This window comes from Drosophila santomea, chromosome 3R (assembly GCF_016746245.2).
Source record: "Drosophila santomea strain STO CAGO 1482 chromosome 3R, Prin_Dsan_1.1, whole genome shotgun sequence".
In the NCBI taxonomy this organism is placed as follows: domain Eukaryota; kingdom Metazoa; phylum Arthropoda; class Insecta; order Diptera; family Drosophilidae; genus Drosophila; species Drosophila santomea.
In genome coordinates this window covers 21,964,949-21,983,262 of record NC_053019.2, presented here as the reverse complement: position 1 = coordinate 21,983,262, position 18,314 = coordinate 21,964,949, and the positions used below count along the sequence as shown (strand labels likewise).

The window sequence follows — 18,314 nt, the reverse complement described above, 5'->3', positions numbered from 1 at the left end:
TATTTGCCTTGCACTTTGTCAGTGCACGGGATTGCCAACTCCCGACTGCCGACAGCCGACTGCTGAGTCCCTTTTGCCATGGCCACAGCACGCAAATCCTTTGAGAAACGTCAATGTTTGTGAAGCAGGCCATTCGCGATGCTTACTTCTGCCACTAAATGGCAGCAACTGCCTCGATTTTGGGCCCTGCTGCCGCAAACACCGCACACTCCACACACACTCACACACACACACACCACTCACAAATCTCGAATATGGCCAACCGGGCAGGATCCTGGCTTGGGACCCAGAGAAAGACCGTACTGAAACGCATCCTGGCGGAAGTTGGCTATTGCTGGGCACGCTTTTTTGCTCTTTTTCCGCCTGCTTGCCTTTTTAAAGCGTTGTGGACTCCACGCGAAAATAAACAAAAGACCGCGTCGCCGAAGACAATACAGGTTGCCGAGCTACCCACAAAAAGCATGGAAAAATTGCAGAGTGAAGGCTTAAACAAAAAAGAAGCAAAACGGCAAAACGGCAAAACAGGGAAAGTCGAGGGAAAAAAAACGTATATACATTTGCCCTCAAAGTTGCAAAACGCAATAATAAATATTTGCGGCAATATTGGTCACCCAGTTTGTGGAAAATGCTTGTGAGCCAAGGGACAGCGAACCCTTTCCACAAAGGACACTCTTTAAATAATGGGATTAGGAATGCTTGTTTCTGTTTCGTTTCATTGGTTTAGTTTAAAATTAAACAAAAGCTTATAATATTTATTTCATGCCCTTTAATCCGTTCACAAGTGCGACAAAATTACGCGAATGAAAAGTAGTTACCTAGCAATCCTGATCAGAATGTAGAATCTGGATAGAATCTATAATGCAGACCACCGGTCTTTATAGCAAATACCTTTTTTCGCCGCTTTTCGTCGTGTCTAAACTAATTTTAGAGTTTGTTAGGTTTTTTCTTATTTTTCCGTGCATTGCCTGCGGCATTTGTGGCGCGCATAATTGTGGCCAGGCGCCGGGTAGCACACCCAAACTCCCCGTTCACTTCCACAAAAACCACCTCCCCGGTCACTTGGCCATACTTCATGACCGTTCAAAGCCTGCAACAACAATGCCAAAATTGGCAACAGCCAGCCAAACAAGCTGCCCGCAGGCCAACAGCCCCGACCAACAATGTTAAGCTGCAAAACAAAGGCCAAAGCCAAAGTTGGCGCGGCCAGAAGGCGGCTGAGTTGGGTTACGGGTGCTTACGGGTGGCTTTTGGTTAGGAATGGGTGGCCAAGCTGGCCAAGTTGGGCAGGCTGGCCAGGTGGATCAGCTACCGCTCCACTCGCATTGTAAATAATTCGATGCCGCTAAGCCACACTAAGCAGCACACGGGCTGCGGCTTTCAGCGGTCTCTGGTCTCTGGTCCCTGGTCTCTTGTATCTGGTATCTGGTATCTGGCCGTCATCATTTTTCACCTGGCCAAAGGAACGCACATTTATTGCTGGTGACCTTCTCCACCAGTTGCGGGCTTAATCGAACAACTCTAATCTATGTGTGGGCAATGCTGTTCAGCTTTTACTTTTGGTTCCCCTTTATTTTTTTGCTTAGTTTTCAATTTGATGCTTTCTTCGGTTATGGGAGAAAGTTTTGGCTAAAAGCATCGGTGCTGGGAAAAATCCATAAAATTTAAATGCAAATTTATGTACGTGTGTTCCCCGGGTGAATTAGTGGGCCAATGGAGAGGAGGGAAAAAGGCAAAAGGGAAAAAAGGAGGGCAGTGACAGCACTGGCGTGTGAAGGACCCCGAGCATGTGAATAATGGCCATCGGCATTTGGCTTGAAGGCTGCTTTGTTAATTAGAAAGTTTCACTTTCTTCCCCTCTTCTGCATTCTGTGAGTGACTTACATATTTTTCATTCCATTCTCAGGCTCGGCTGCCCAGCTGGAGAACACGGAGCTGTCGAATGGAATTGTGCAGGATGACCCGGAGATAATCGCCCAGCAAAACGATAAAGTCGATATACTTTTGCATTGTATTAAATCATCGACTCGAGATGCCGCCTGGATTTATGGACAAGTGCTGTGCCAAATTATTCGTGATTTAGTGCCACCGAATGAAATATTGACGAAGGTCATAAAGGAGTTTCTGGCCATAAATCACCCGCACTGCGATGTTATTGCCATGATTGTATATCAGGTGAGTGCTGTTGGCCAAAGATCTAGCAAAGGCAAAAGGTAAAGACGTTGGCCATTCGTGCGTGGTTGCTTCAAACACACACACACTCGGATTCCCATGCTGGGTTCCATTTTACGAGTCCCGGATCCAGGACCTCGTCCTTGTCTGGAGACCGGAACGGAATGGGGCCAATGCAGCGCTAATGTTTGCCCTGGCCACAAGTCGAAAGGGTAAAACACTCGCCAACTCCCCACTGCGCATTGCCCACTGCCAACTGCCCACTGGTCTCATGGTCCACATGAGTGTGCGTGTGCGACTGTGGAATTTTGGCAGCTTGAAAATTAATGGAATTCATGGCTACAGCTTGGCCACCATCCAGGTGCGTGGGTCAATGCGAGGTGTTGGAGCTGGAGACGGCGCCTTTCGACTACTGGCGACCACTGTGGGGCCATAAAAATGTTTCATTAGGTTCAAGGTTAGCCTGTGCATGGTGGGTGCGTGCATGGAAATTAATAAAAACAAGCTCGGAAGTCAACGGGGGATCCCGGGATCCCAGAGCGGCACAATTTGCACTGTCATTCGCAGGGCCGGATTCCCAGGCTGCGGAATTTCATTAGCCAACTTTCTGCCACAAAGTATGCTGCTGCAGCAGACTTTTGCGGCCCGCCGACGTGGCACCTTTCGAGCAGCACAATAAAATTTAATTTCCGTATTGTCGGCTTGGCTTTTATTTAAGCATTGCATTGGCAGCACTTAACCCGCTCTGCTCCTCCACTCCGCAGGTCTTTCGCTCCGCCATCGACTCGTCGTACCTGCAGATGCTCCAGGACTGGCTGATCTGCACCCTGCCAACGTTCCTGGACCAGCCGGAGCAGCAGGGTGTCTGGGGCCTCAGCGTCATCTTTTTATCCGCCTCCATAAATCTGCATTTGATTAAACTATTTCCGCTGGTGCTCGGCATCGGAGCATCCAACTCTGCGGCAGCGGCAACAACAACAGCAACAACTGAGGCAGAGGGAGCAGCTCCGGCGATGGCCCGAAAATTGGGTCAACACGAAATTGCATTGTTCGTGACAGCTGCACAAGATTTCCATGCGAAATTGAGTGGCGAGCAGCGGCAGCGTTTCCGCGAGGCCTTCGGCAGCTTCGAGCGGAGTCAAGTCTACGGCCGGATGTTGCAGCGCCTGTGATATGATACCATACCACACCACACCATATGATACGATGCGATGATAGTCACGAGTGGATGGTCCTAGCTAGGGCAGGGAAACCCAACTATTTATCTTGCGTTTAATTCCCAATCGCAGTCAAAAAAGGAAAGGAGTCGAGTTTGGCAGGCGGCTAAACTTGCTGCAAAGACAAGCGCAAGCGTGAATAACTAATTGCCCCAAGCTGCAGAGAAAGTTTAAGCGGATGTCCCTCTTCCTTGCGCTTGCACTACTTCATCAACTCGAAGGACCCTTGGCGACCCCAGCGAATGAAAAGTTTTTTAATAGTTGGCGAATACAAAATTAATTTATGCTTTACATTATGTGTAACTAATATTTAAATTATTGCAAACGAATGTCCGCCACCCCGGCGCGCACTTCCTAATCTGCTCGAAAGTTTAACGAGGACAGCAGCGAGCGACCCGCAATTAATTCCTGCGGCTTTCGACAAGGACCCAGGACACGGAAATTATGTTCTTGCCAGTTTTTGGGCCAGAGTTGATCATTTATTTATTATGACGCTGCTTGCTGGGCAAGAAATAGAATCCCACTCCAAGGCACGCTACTCAGCATTAGTATGCGCCTTAGCCAATTGCCGGCTTATTTCCAATCAAAGTTAATTAAAAATTCCATTATGCAAACACAACCCCCTACTCATTGTATTCCCACTGTATTCAAAATAATAACCATATTGTTTAATGAAATAAAAATTGCTATTAAAACGAGTGCGGAACTGTGTCATCGTCTGGGGCGCATGGAAATGGAATGTTTGATTTTTGAAATGCATAAAAGCTGAGCCAAGTACTTTGCCAACTAACCGAGAAATTCGTTTTTTGGATTACCGAGCTGTATGCAAATCGGTTCGAACTTTTGCGCTTCTTACCTGCCATCCTGGCACATGTAACGCGGATCCGGCTTCTGAGCGTTTTCTACGTTCTACCGTCTTAACAACAAAGCGCATTAAAGTTGACAAAATGTTTCGTCCTCAAACTATCGCCGAAGTGCTGGACTGGAAAAAAAGTTTAACTAGCCGGATTTTGCGTGAATATCTGATGCACTGCAAAGTAGGCAAGCTTATAGTTTGTCATTTGTTTTTATCTCATAAAATTTACTATAATTTTGGTAGATCTTACTAACAGGCATTTTGTTATGCTCTTAATATAATATTAAAAAATGTAAGATCAAAGATTGAAAAAGATAGTATAATGATTATGGATAAAAACTATTTCCAGGGTATTATATCATAGGGTATGCAAATGCTCTCAGTGCGTAACGGCTTTGCCGCCTGCGTGTCATTGTGTTTGTGTACCGAAATTGACAGATAAACTTTAGCTTCGACTGTGTGTGTGCGTGTGTGTGTGCGTGCGACAAGGACGGAAGATGGCTTTTGTGTGCATGCAAAGCTTGCCGGAAATTTGCCAGTTCAACGCGAAACGACAAAAAGCCGGTAGAGAAAAAATGGAGAAGGGAAGTTGCAGCACACACCGAAATGAACTGCAAAGCTGTTCAAAGTTGTTTTTCTGTTTTGGCGCGACCGCATTATGCAATCGAGCGGAGGTGGGCGTGTGTGTGTGTCACTGTATGTGTATGTGTCTGCCCCTCCTCTCACTCGCACGGTGCCACGCTCTGGTGCTCTCTCGCTCTGGCGCAGTGATTCAGTGTCAAGACAATGTGGATATTGTCGCCATTATGCCGCACGCCAAGAGGCAATTTGGCCAATGCCTTGGCCATAAACTGCAACATTTGGGCTATCAGCATTTGGTTACGCTTCATTTGGCCAGAGAACCGTAGTGTCAAACCCCCTTTTGCGCCCCCTCGTGGGATTAGCAGCGGGAGCATGTGACTGACCGGAAAAAGCAGGTGGGCAGATTAAGTAGCCGACCCGTTTGCCGCCATAACCTACGCTCAGCAGGCGAGTGGCTCGAATGAATGAAAGTAGACTGCGTGGGTGTTGTGCCATTGCTACACGTTCCATTCGCTCTCTGTCGCTGTTAACTGTGAACTCACCACGTTTCGGAGTCCTTCTCTTCGCCGCTGCTCTCTTAAATAAGGATAGCCGAAGTGGAATCGGAACTGTTATCGCGTAGACTAGGTCAGTGGAGTAACAGTGCCGATGCCACTTCGTTCCGTACACACACGTAACCGCGAGTCCTTGGCATGCAGGATGTGCTGCGACAGGGCAGGATATGGCGCAATTTCTTAATACTCCGATTGCTTGAAGCGTGAAAGCACGACGAGCGGGGCGACAACTGTTACATTCTCAGTTATGATTATTGTTATTATGATAATGTCAGCAGCATGAGCACTCCTTGTTGTTGTTATTCTGCTCGGCTTTGGCGTTATTGTTTGGCTATTTGCTATTTGCTCGGTGGGGAAACGACTTATCTTTGGGGCAAGCGGGCGGCCCCAAGAAATCACTGTAAGAAAGTATCAAATAGGGTAGTTATCAAAGTGCGATTAAAATCAGTTTTGGATTACCTAGTTTTTTGTTGAAGGATATTTTTGTAATGTTTTTTCGCCTACAAGCACCCATTTAAAATGAACTCAAGTTAGTTTTTTCTAAGTGTACGAGAAGGCAGCAAAACTTTGGCCAGCGAAGCGTGCGCGTTTATGGCGCCAATAGTTGCCCAGCTTTATTTTGCCGACTTCCTGGTGCTCGACCCACAGCCTCGAATCGATCCATTGGTTTTCCCGCCTCATTTGCAAAGACACTTTGGAGCTCGGTCGCCACCTGGGCCCGCACACTCCATGATGCTCATTTGAAATTTTGATTACGTTGGCAACGCGCCGAAGAGGAACCTGTCAGCGACTGATACGCATTAATTACGTTACCTGGTGTAAAAGGCAACGCCTCGACTCTAGACAGGGCCGCTTATTAAAATTGAATAAATTATGCAAAAGTACGAGTGGCCAGGCAACGCGGAAAACGGGAGTTTGCTTTCTCGCACACACCCACATACATAGCCACATATATACGCCTCGGCTCGGCTCGATCCGCAAGATGGACAACGCATAATTAATTCCGGTCAGTCGCCGCCGTCAAGCGAAATGCAATCAGCATCTTAAGCTGCCCAAGTCAGGACCTCATCGACTTTGCAGGAGCTTCACGAACAGTACTACTCACGTCATTCACATGATGACAGCAGGTGGCTCTCGTTGGCAAAAGATCTCTTCAGCGTGGGCTTGGTTGCGAGGAGATATCCTGGGTGAGAAGGTGAGGCCCACGAATAAATGAATGTATGAGTGAGTGAATGGGAGTTCGATTGATTGCACAAATGCAGCAGTCAATCGTGGGCGATTTCAATGTGGCAACGCGAATATTCGACAAGTATATCAATTTCAAGTTTTACGCGCCACTAAATACCCATTGAAAAGCCAGCGGCAAAATTTGCATACTTCTATGCGTGTGCCAATTGTTTGGGCCATTGCCTGCAGGCCAATAACTGTCAGTTCTGTGAACTCCCTTCAAAGCAAATCAAAATGCGTTTGTAGTTGTATTATTTAATGGTTTAACTCTTTACGCAAATAACAAACTGTGATAACATGGCCAACAATATGGCTTACACCAAGGGAGCATGTAGCACATTGCATTCCGATTAGCATTACATATAAAACATTAAAAATAATTCAGGGAAATCTACTGCCAATAATGATAATCTTCGGTAATCATTGCAGCCTGTAAACACTGCCAATTTGAAAAGATATTATTATTTTTATTATAATATCTTCTAAGAGATGAATAAGCTAAGTAGCCTAAAAGTACACACACGATATAGACATTGATTTCAATTAATCTAATTTAATATTTACAAAGTCCTCATATCTTATATCTAGTCATTCGAAGAGCAATACTCCAATGCAGCGCTCGCTTGCAGTCCAGTGATGGATTGGTCCCGTGTATTTGTCCACTTGTGTCCTCAAAGTTTCGCTCCTTCTGACGGCAATTGGTTAATCACGTTTCCCTGATGCCTCTTGAGAGTCAACCTTAGAGTCCAGTGGTGGAGGTCCTGGCACAGGACGTCTTGCGCGGCGGCGGCAAATCAGATGTGTAGTTCTGGTATCGAGACGAGCAGTTAACGGCCTGCAGGAAACGGAGAAAGAGAGGAACTGAGAACTGGGAAAACTAAGAAAATCGTGGGAAATTGACAGGACTTAATGCTTTAATATACATAAGGTACTAAAGGCGCAGTGAATTCACAGTTCGGCCACAATATTTGATTAATGACGTGTTTTGATGCAGAGTCACTTTGGTGGCGTTTCGATCAGGGAAAGTGGGGCAATGGGAAATGGGGCGAAAGCTATTCCCATGTCAAGGCCCCTGGCTGCGATTGTTGCCATCGCTTTGCATTTGAATGATTAGATTTGATTCAATATTCAATTATTAAAGTGGTTTGAGGTGTGGAAATGCCGGCAGACAAGCATCGAATGGACCCGTTGCCTGGCAACTGGGAAGCTGGGATCTGGTATTTGGGATCTGTGAACTGGCATCCCTGCCGATTGAGTGGAGTGAGAGTTTTGCATATAAATGATTTATGAATTTGCGCTTTGATTGAACTGCCTAAAATTGTTGATTAGTGCCTCGTCACAGAGCCAGTAACAACAACAACAGCATCACAGGACTCCGGGGATATGAATTACGGCTTTTGAACCGCCGGCAGTTGCGGTCCTCGGCTTCCCAGGTGCGCTGTGCATTCGCATTGTCGGCGCCCTGCTCATTATTCGATTACGGCAAATGGACAGCGGAATGCTTTTAAAGCTGGTATTTGACTACGAATTTGCACCATATTTACTCAAAACGAACATTCAAATATGTACCTTGTTAAGTTTTAGAGACAAAAAAGCACATGCTAGCAGCAAGCAAAATAAAGATTTCAGCATAAGACTACAGAGATAGAAAGATAACTATAATATAAATACAATAGTGTAAAGAAAAGGGTAACAAATTTTATAAACACGTGCCAGAATTGAATTGTATTTATAAAGAAATATGTAAAACAAATGTACTTCGCCTTACAGTTATGTTAATAGGTAGTTTTCTCAGAACTCACATCCTGATGCGTCGATGTCCTCATACCAAGTCTATTGGATTGCAAGCCCTATTTGGATGATTTGGTTAAGGCGTGAAAAGGATGAAAGACCAATAGAAAAACCGACACATTTCGGCACATGAATAAATTACTAATCGAAGGCCAGTCACATGGCCAATTAATCAGATTGACATATTCCCAATCACGTGGTGTCCGGAAATTGCGAAAAAGGCATTCCAAACACGCTCGTGGCGCAAGCAGAAACAATAGCGAATAAAAAACAATACAAACAGCGGCTCGCAATTTAATTAACGTAATTAATCTAATTTAATGACTTGACAAACACATCAATTAGCGAAAGGCAAACCAAGACAGCATCAGCAGTCCAGGAACACAATTTATATGCAAAGTGGCAAAAGCTTCGCGGAAAACGCGGAAAACACGAGAAGCCCACGCACCGCAGCGGGAAAACAAATTAAAATATTAAAATTAAGCCACAAAATGATTGAAAGGAAATGTTGTGGGGTAAAAGTAAAATTCTCAGATCGATGAGTACAATGAGTACCATATACATCCCTCGGCAGCTCCTGCTGTTCTCCTTCAGCCGTTTGTGTCTGTTTGTCCCTAAAGTAATTAAAAGTAAGTAAAGCAAAGTCACCCCCTCGCCAGTGGGCGTGGCTGTCCAGTGATTTGCCATCCGCAACGTTTCTTTATTCTGTTTTCTGTTTTTTTTTATTTTTTTTCGTGCGTTTATGCAAATGGCCGCTGACCAAAAGAATTAATGCGTCCCGAAAGTGAGTTGAATTGGAATGAGCCGCAATTCTCGGAGTCCAAAAACTGCGGGCAGCCTGTCAGCCGCCTGTTTTCACTTCTTTTCACCGTTTTTTGCGGGCGGACGGGACGGAACATCAACGAATGTCAATGAATTTACAGGGGAATGCTATAAAATGCCCGCCCAAGCAACAAAATATAAAGCCCGTAATTCCCTTATTGTCTCAGTGCGTTGCTAATTTGGGAATATCTTTAAATAGCCAGCGAAACGGAAAAGAATCATTTGTAATTTAAAGCCCAATTATTGTGCCATTTCACCGAAAAACTGTGTGGCATGCCAGGGACACATCGCTGCACTTCATTAAATTGATGAGACAAAAGATCTCTACACATACAATAATGGAAAATATTTGTTCCACAACAAAAGGGGTTGAGGAGGCACTTTGCCCACTTTAATGCCCAACAGCTGCAAATCGTCTGCGGCGGCCTTATAAATAGAGAAATGAAGATGGACGGTCCGATGATGATCCGCTTGGCTGAAATTATTCTGTAAATTCTACCTATTTATATCGTAAATATAGATTTTGATGCTGATGCCGATGCTGTGCGAGTAAACCCAAAATTCGGCCCACGCGGCGTATGAGCGTTTTTCGCACTTAACTCATTAAAACGTTTGCCGCTGGCCCATCGAAATTTAATGGGAAAACACGCGCTGTTTTTTTTTCTAAAAATTCTCCTCAATAGATTTTTTTTTTGCTTTTGCTTTCCATTATGGACGTAAATTATTTAATTGCATTTTAGATTTTTGATTTGAAATCAAAACATTCGCTCATTTAAAAACTCATTAGGAATAGCAATGGGAACGCGGTTGAGCGGAAATCAATGTTTATTGGAAAAAATAAACAAAAAAATAAATATATCAAATATATGGAAAGGGTTTTGATGTTTGTCAGTCAATAAATCAATAAAATGGCCCACTTAAAATTACGACACATAAAAGTTACCATCAAACGCAATGCAAGCGAAAACAATGCTCTGAAAATATTTCATCGATATATTGACCGAGCACTCAGATGTCGCCACTCGAAGGACCCTTCTCGTCCAGCCCACGTCGAGTGCAGCCACCACCAACCCACTCACCTTGTAGAAGGCCTTCCGGAAATTCTCGGAGAGGAAGGCGTAGAGCAGCGGATTGATGCACGAGCTGCTGTAGGCCAGAGTCTGGGCGGTGACCTGGATGACGAGCTTGGTGAGGGTGTTCGTCTCGATGACGTCCAGTGACTTGAGCAGCAGGATGAGCTGTGCAACCAAGCCGTAGAATATGTTTGATTATTGAAAAAATAGTTGGGTTTTAAATACATCATGTATTTGTATTTTTGTGCCACCTTGGCGACTTACCTGGACGGGCAGCCAGAGCGAGGCGAAGGCGATGACCACGACGACGACGAGGCGGGTGACCCGCTTGCGTCCGCGCTGCGACTCCTTGGACATGCGGACGCCGGTTCCCTGGCGCCAGAGCCGCATGATCATGCGCATGTAGAGCCCGCTGATGATCATCAGGGGCAGCAGGTAGGAGGTGATGAAGAAGGTGACCTGGTAGGTGCGCGGACTGAGGAAGTCGTTCGTCGTGAAGGTGCACATGCCGTAGGTGATGTTCTTCTTTGCATCGTAGTCCACCTGCGGAAAGCGATGAGAAAGTGGTGGTGGTGGGAACTATGAACAAACGTGTGCGATGTGTATATCGAATATTGCGCATACGTCATGTTGCCGGTGACAGTTGCATGGCAGCCAAGCAACGTCAGACGGCCAACAGCCAGACATCGTAAATAAAACTAAACTGTCATACGAATAGTTCGGACGTCGACAACTAACTCGCAATCTCACTTTGTTTCTCTGTCGCTGACATTTGGCTGACAAATTGTTCAGCCGGAGTTTTGGATTTTGGATAAAAGCGCAGTGGGTATGGCTATGGGCAATCAGATTTTTGGGGCTTGTTGTTTGGTCGACGGTGGGTGGTGGGGAGATGGAGAATCTATTGGTCTGTTGACTAGACGAGACTGGTTTGCTGACGCTTAGGAGGGTCGTAAACTGCCTGGTGAGTCGTAAAAATATTCGCAGCCTTTTGTTTAAATTTTTGTTTACAATCTCTGCCCCTTCACCGCGCTTCAAATCGATGAATGCGTGTGGAAAATCGCATTTAAAAAATCTTCCCATTAATGCCAGCATGAAATGCTTACAAAAATGTTTGTTTATCGGCCGCCCTTGTTTTCGTTACACTGCGCGAGAGATGTTGGGCCACAAATTGAGTTCGAACTCTGAATCTGTGCAACGTCAAGTGGCCAAGGCCACAGAAGTAGACAAATCATGGCCAGACCCTCCCGCTGATTTATGGGTTCATTTCGATGGCATGTTCTCCGCAAAACCCAACGACTTAATAGACTTGACAAGCCATTAATGCCCTTCCCTCGTTCGCGAGAAATCAGCCAACAGCTGTCAATCAATGCCATGACCTGGAGATCGCATATCTAGTTACGCAGTCGGACATATGTGCCTTTATGATTATTATTTGATATCGATTTCTAATAAAAAGATAATGGCACACGCTCTCACAGGCTCATTACATAGATACATACATATATACCGTCCATGTATCTGGGCAATGTAATATGGAAATAATTAATAGCAAACTGTTAATTAACATGTTGATCAAACATGACTTAATTATGCCTTTTTATCGCCTGTTTCTTTGTATTTGCACACGCACACACACACGCACAACACACATATAAGCCAGATAACAAAGCAAAGCACACATATGAGCATTCAATGTGGCCTCCATTTTTCCAGCTTAATCCTTAGACAAAGCAAAGCAAACACATAAACAAACAATAACGCCACCCATTGGAGCACTCTCTCTCCCCAACGCGAACAGAAACCGAACGAGACAAAAATAACAATATAACGTAGCGTGAAATGCCATTTAATAAAATATTAGGTTACAATAACAACACCAGGAGCAACAGTCGGCCATTGCCATCTCACAGATAAAATAGCTCATCATCCGTGTGGCGATGCGATTCGTTTAATTAACCGCGACTGTCGCTTTGGGCCAAGAAAAAAGGGGAAACTCAACGGCACAAACAAAAAGTTGGTCGTGTGTGATGTGGGACTCGCTTTATTGGCACTGGGAAATCAGTGGAAAAAGCCCACAGGCCAATTGTTAGTATCAACAGAAATTGGAACCTATGTCCGACCGTAATTACTTGTAGTTAATACTCGCAATGGAAAAATATGGTACTCAGTTTAACATGGCATACAACAACACAAGTTCAATACTATTTAATAAGTTTAATATTAGTTAATATGGAGTACCTATTGGCAAATAAAAACCTAATATTGAAGTCTGATTTTACGTTATACTTGTATATCCACAAAACACCTGTCAGTCTGGTAAATACCCCTGTACTTTTTCGATATCACCCGCTGATCTCTAGCAAAACAATTCAGATCTTGGTCGATTATTCCGCAATTAAATTGTTTCTCGCACTTTTCGCATCGATCATAAAAGCATAATGTCCAAGGAGCACTTCAAGGTCGCCACCCGCGAACACATTTATCATACGCAGTGTGCGCCCGAAGTTCGCAAGTGCAAAGTTTCCATAATGGCCGCTTGTTACGACTTACGACTGCACATGATTTACGCGCTTTTGGATCAACAGTTGAATTTGGAAATTTTGCAAACCACACGGATGGGGGGAAGGTGGGCAGAAATGGGCAGATATCGCCAGTTGGCAAGTGTTTCTCGCTGGCTATCTGGTCTATAATTAAAAATTTATGAATTCAAAATAGCAAATAAGTAACAAAAACAAATGCGGACGCCGCGCATCCAGCAAAATTTTCAATATAAACAAAAAACCGAAAACAAGATAAAAAGGGGAAACTTTAATAGGGGCATATAGTAAAAACAAATGAGTTGTATCAGGATCGGTCGATTCAACGATCGCTGGTTTGTGCGCGGTCTTTACCTTATGGATTACGATCTCACAGAAGGCAGACCATCTATCTAGGTATCTATATAGCTATATCAGAACAGAAGGCACCATTGACGTGCAGCGAGAGGAATCTAACGAGGTGACGATGATGGAAAGCAATAAATTTGCCTGGCCCGTGTTCTTCACAGCAGATTCAGGCACAGCAGGCCTCCTACCATTTCTACCATTCCTCCTCCACTTTTCCCCACTCCCACTTACCACCACGTCATGGGTGAAGGCAACTGGCACCGAAACCACCAGCACCACGATCCACAGCGTTACGATGGCAATCAGGGTGATATTCTCCGTTCGCATCATCCGCGAGCGAATGGGATGGACCACCGCCAGGAAGCGATCGATGGACATCAGCACCAGCGTGTAGATGGAGGCGAAGGCGGTCACCACAATCAGGTACTGGACACTGCGGCACCAGAACCTTCCATATGGCCAGTAGTACACCATGTAGTCGGTGGCCGTGAAGGGAATGCAGAGGATTACGAACATCAGATCAGCGGCAGCCAGATTGACAATCATCAGGTTGGTGGTAGAGCGCATGTTGTTGTTGAAGACCACCACCAGGATGACCAGCAGGTTGCCGAAGAATCCCGTGATGGCGATGACGCCGAAGAAGAAGCCCACTATCCACGGCAAAGTGCCACTGATGGCCAGCCACTCTTCATCGGTGAAGAATGAGGTGATGTTCTCCTCATTTCTGGTTGCATTTAGGCTAATATTAGCCAGCAGTGCGGTGTTCTCCATGTTTTCACAGCTTTAGTTCACAACTTTCCGGATCACTTTGTGGGGGCTATTGGCGATTTCGCTATATTGTCACGGGACATTTTCAATTTTGGGCTCTTTTCCGCTCACAGTTCATCGAACGCAAATAAGAAATTTCCAATTAGGAGAGTTTCACAAAGCAGCCGCCACAAAAATTCAATTATCATGCGCAATACTACGACCGTTGAGCTCCGGAGACCTCAAATACGTTCCGCATACGCCGTGTGGTGTGGTATCGAATCGGACCGGAATTGTTGGCAACGTGGCGGGTAGCAAAAGCAATTTGCTCCTGCCCGATAACGGTAATTGTAGGTGGGTAGCACAGGTAAGACAACAATAAAGGACAGCACACCAGGATCTCTTTAAGGGTGGCGAGAAGCAAGCGATTGAGTTCAAAGGTGAGGGCACGTGCAAATCGGCACCGACACAACCAAACTGTGCCGAGTCACACCCTGACGACAAGGACACCGAGGTGTCCTTAGGTTCGAGGACCACGTTGCTGCACCTACACCATAAATTCAATATGATGTCTTCCTTTGCTTTCGCTTCGTTTCTGTTTACATTTCTCGTTTGCTTTTTTTATTGACAAACGAACAGCATAAATTTTGGGGCTATATGGGGGCGCTATGGCCAAAAAACAACGTTCCTATTGTTGCTACCGATTGTTTCGCCGGCGAATGCTATATATTTTCGATTTTATACTAGTATTTTTGGCCAATTTGAAAGTCCACACTGCTCGCGTCCGTATCCAGCGCCCAACTGATTGCTGGCTGAGCTTGTTGAGGAATACTTCGATGCCTCGGCGGCGGCGGCAAAAACGCCGGCAGCGACGCCAGCCATCCCAGCAAGAATAATGGCAACAATAGCAACAACCAGCGCCGCCGGCTTCTGTGCGTGTGAGCATTTGATGGTTTTGGGTGGCCGCCGGAGCCACCTCTTACTCCTCATCCACATTCCCATTCCCATTCCCATTCCCACTCATATCCAAACCCAATCCCCATCAGCTGGCCTGGAATGTTTGCTCTTGTTGCTCCCACAGCTAAACTGCTGAGCTGCTGGCCCAGTTGAATGGGCAACGCGCCACAGCAATTGCCGGGGCAATCACTAGTTGTGCTGGGTCTGCGCCCGCTGTCTTCCATTGTCCTGCACAGCTGGATGTCCTGGCTGATGTCGTCAGCCTCGTCGGCTGCACAGCTGGCGTCGTCGCAGCTCTGCCGCGCTTAGTACATTGCTTAATTTCTCTGATTAACTGCTGGCAGAGGTGGAAAAAAGAAACAACAAAAAAGTTGGCACGCGCTCATTTCCACGCCCCCAATTGTACACCGAAAAAAATTGTATTCTGTCATGTCTTCAATATATTTAATAAATAATTTACATTTTATTGACTTATAGTTATAAATTATTTTTTATATTTTAAAGTATGTTTTTCATGTAAACATATGCATCCAGACCAGATGCGGACTTAAGTCCTCCGCTTTTTAGCGGTGCAAGCCAGATGGGATCCACTGGTTTAACACCTTTATTCGCCGGGGATGGCTTGTCACAACATTATATAACCGCAGCCGGCAGATATCCGAGCTCGGTCTTGGCCTAGGTTAAGTCCTCGCCTCATTTACATGCTTTTTATTGCCGCTGCCAACGCAATGCTCACCTGTCACCTGCAGACGTCGACGTCGACGGCGCAGTCGGCTGCTGCGTCAGCGGCAGCTGTGGCCCCCATCAAACCTGCGGCGGGCTGTCCTGTCGCCCGATGTGATGTAGCTGGCGGTGTGGGGTCTAGGGTGTGGGGCCATGGCTCAGTGCACCCCTGACGAGGACGTCGCCAGCCTGATGAGATTAAATGCGAATTAAGCACCACGAACAACAAACAGCGGCTAAAAAAATAAACCAAGAAATCACACGGAGACAATGGTAGAGGCAAGCGGCAAAAGGCGGCATTATGTTTATTTAATGTGCAGCACTGCGGACTTAATGAAGTCTTTAATTCTTAATGCAGCTTCATTGCCTATTTAAATGGCCAACAGTCACTTTGAATTGGATGAATTTTCCAGTCGAAAGCCGATAGCGCCATCTTGCCCACTTTTCACATTTCATTGCATACTTTGCGGCTGGCGCACAAAATCGACCGGAAATAGATCAAGAATACCGTTTCATGTCGTTCACAACACTTGGCTTTCATTTTCATTAACAATTTCACATAATATCATCCATTAATTACAAATCCAATAAATATATACTTAAACATAATTTTGCATGCTAGAGTTTACATAAACCAGTTTACCCATTCATTTCCACGAGTACCCCATCACCTGGAAGCACAACTTTCGCAGCGTTTTAGCTGAAATGGAAAGCATTATTCGAGGCGCACACTTAAATTAGCATCTAAATAAACGACTACCAGACACGAGAGTTGGGGACCACATCAGATCACATCGCCATCCGCATCCACATCCACATCCGCATCCGCACACACTCGAAAATTCCACTCTGCATTTTCCCTTTTCCACGGGAGAAGCAACAATTTTTGTGATGTCAGAAAACTTTCGACGTGATTGAAATGCTTTTTAATTTTTCATCAAAATCATTTCATTGCGTCAAAATTGTTTGGGTGCTCCTGAGCGGCATGATAATCCGTATGGCGCACACACCCACACACACACACAGGATTGAAGGACCCATCTTTCAGGGACATTGAGCTTAACCTTTTTCGTGTGCTGCGATGGATTGGTTCATTTTTGGCATAATCATGCGATAGGGATTACAAGTCTCTGCCAGGGACACGAACTTCTGGTGTCGTCAAGGGAGCAACAGTGGGAGAAGGGCTATTTTGAGCGAAATGGTCTTAAGCTTCAACTTTTCTTTCAAATAAATAATATTTTTAAAAACTACAGTTCATGAAAAGTGTAAAATCTCTTATATGATAGGAACCTTGAGTGGAAACTGCGGAGGGGTACCACTGTTTCCTTTGGCGAAGTCAACCTGGAATAAAAATGATGGATTATCGCTTTTTGCGCTAACGTTCACATGTTTTTATTTACTTGTATATAGCCCGCCCCGAAATCTGACCCTTTTTTTTTGGCATCTGCCAGGGGAATTAATAAATGTAAATCCGCCTGGGAGAATGGCCAAAAAAGAAGGCATTGGGTATGCTTAAGCCACACAAAAGACCACACTAATCGCTTTTTTTCTCTGTTTTTTGCGTACGGTGGGCGCAACTCTACGGATTTGGATTGGAAATGCCTGGGTTTTTGGGGTCGATGGCAAAAGGCGGTACGGCGACACAACTTTTACACAGCTTTTGCTATTTAATCATTCAAATTGACTTTTTTGCCAGCCCGATGGACGTTAATTTTGAAATCCCTTTTTAAACGCTGCCCACCAGTCGGATATTCCGCAAGTTCTACGCTCCACGCTCGCGGCTTATAAGTTTTTAGCCCCTCGCTCATTTTGTTTTAATTTTTTTTCGTACTTTCCGCGAATTTTCTATCCTTTTTTTGTTTTTTCCGCTGGCGCACTTAGAATGCGCTGAGTTCGCATTTGGCTTTCATTTTGCCATTTCACCGACCGACCAAACGACCGACCGCCATTCTTCTAGCTTGCCGACTTCCCTTTTTAGTTTTTTAATCAAGATGTTTTAAATGCGGCCACGCCAGTGAATGATGGATTCCATTTTGTCTTTTTTCGCTCTCGGCCTCCCTCAAACAAAGTAAACAGAAAGTTGGTTGCCGGGTTCGGCAAAGATTTATGCAGATAATAAAATGAGTCTTCAAATGAATAATCAAGTTTTGCATGCCTGGCTGATGGTTCCACCGCTCATAATTAAGGTCCGTCCTTGAGCCCAGTTTACCAGTGCCCCTTTCCCACTGCCCACTGCCCAGTGCCCAGTTACCAGTTTTCAGTTCCCAGTTGGGTTCATTCGATGATGGAGCAGCTTTTCGAAAGCATCCAGCTTTCAAAAGGCAATACAAATTTGCCGAATTCAAGTCAAGGACTGCCAACAGCGAAGCGTTCTTAAAGTGCTACGGCAATTTAGCAGCGGGGACTTTACCTGGACAAACTTTATAGAAAATTAAATTTTCTAGTGCTTCGCCGTTTTATTACTGCCGCCGCTTTATTGTTACTTGCATTGGCAAGGTGCAGGACTTTCCGGATGCCAGGAGGAGAGAAGGCCCAAACACGATGGCCAAAGCAACTGCAACTGCAACTTGTTAGACTTCCGCCTTCCGTTTCCCTGGTCACCCAAGCCTTTTTTTGTTTTTATTAACTTCCGTGAGAAATGCGATTTTTACGCGCAGCTGGCGCTATTGTGAGGGAAATATGGCTGGAGCTGCAGTAGCTGCAGGATCTGC

At 45.3% G+C, this 18,314-nt stretch overlaps 2 protein-coding genes across 3 annotated transcripts in view; one reads left to right on the top strand and one right to left on the bottom strand.

Annotated features, from left to right (window-relative positions):
- Positions 1 to 4,085, top strand: part of LOC120454615 — a 38,784-nt gene extending 34,699 nt beyond the window's left edge. The window contains exons 28-29 of the mRNA XM_039640078.2: positions 1,904 to 2,172; positions 2,934 to 4,085. Coding sequence (XP_039496012.1) covers positions 1,904 to 2,172; positions 2,934 to 3,341 — 677 coding nt within the window. The 3' untranslated portion in view covers positions 3,342 to 4,085. The remainder of the gene's footprint in view (positions 1 to 1,903; positions 2,173 to 2,933) is intronic.
- A 2,770-nt stretch (positions 4,086 to 6,855) lies between these two features.
- Positions 6,856 to 14,722, bottom strand: LOC120453481 (allatostatin-A receptor). 2 transcript variants are annotated; one of them, XM_039638214.1, is made up of 4 exons: positions 13,408 to 14,722; positions 10,556 to 10,834; positions 10,298 to 10,456; positions 6,856 to 7,440 (listed from the first exon to the last, which is right to left on the bottom strand). In XM_039638214.1, the coding sequence occupies exons 1-4, from the start codon at positions 13,945 to 13,947 to the stop codon at positions 7,345 to 7,347; spliced, it is 1,074 nt and encodes a 357-aa protein (XP_039494148.1). In that variant the 5' UTR covers positions 13,948 to 14,722; the 3' UTR covers positions 6,856 to 7,344. The 2 variants fall into 2 exon arrangements, with proteins under 2 accessions (XP_039494148.1, XP_039494149.1); XM_039638215.1 differs by lacking the exon at positions 6,856 to 7,440 and adding an exon at positions 7,479 to 8,455.
- Positions 14,723 to 18,314: the final 3,592 nt, after the last annotated feature.

Excerpts from the sequence above, each read along its gene's own strand:
- LOC120453481 (XM_039638214.1), bottom strand. The coding sequence starts at position 13,947 with ATGGAGAACACCGCACTGCTGGCTAATATTAGCCTAAATGCAACCAGA. Across the intron at positions 10,835-13,407 it reads CCTTCACCCATGACGTGGTG|GTGGACTACGATGCAAAGAA; the intron begins GTAAGTGGGAGT and ends CGCTTTCCGCAG. Across the intron at positions 7,441-10,297 it reads TCCGGAAGGCCTTCTACAAG|GCCGTTAACTGCTCGTCTCG; the intron begins GTGAGTGGGTTG and ends CGTTTCCTGCAG.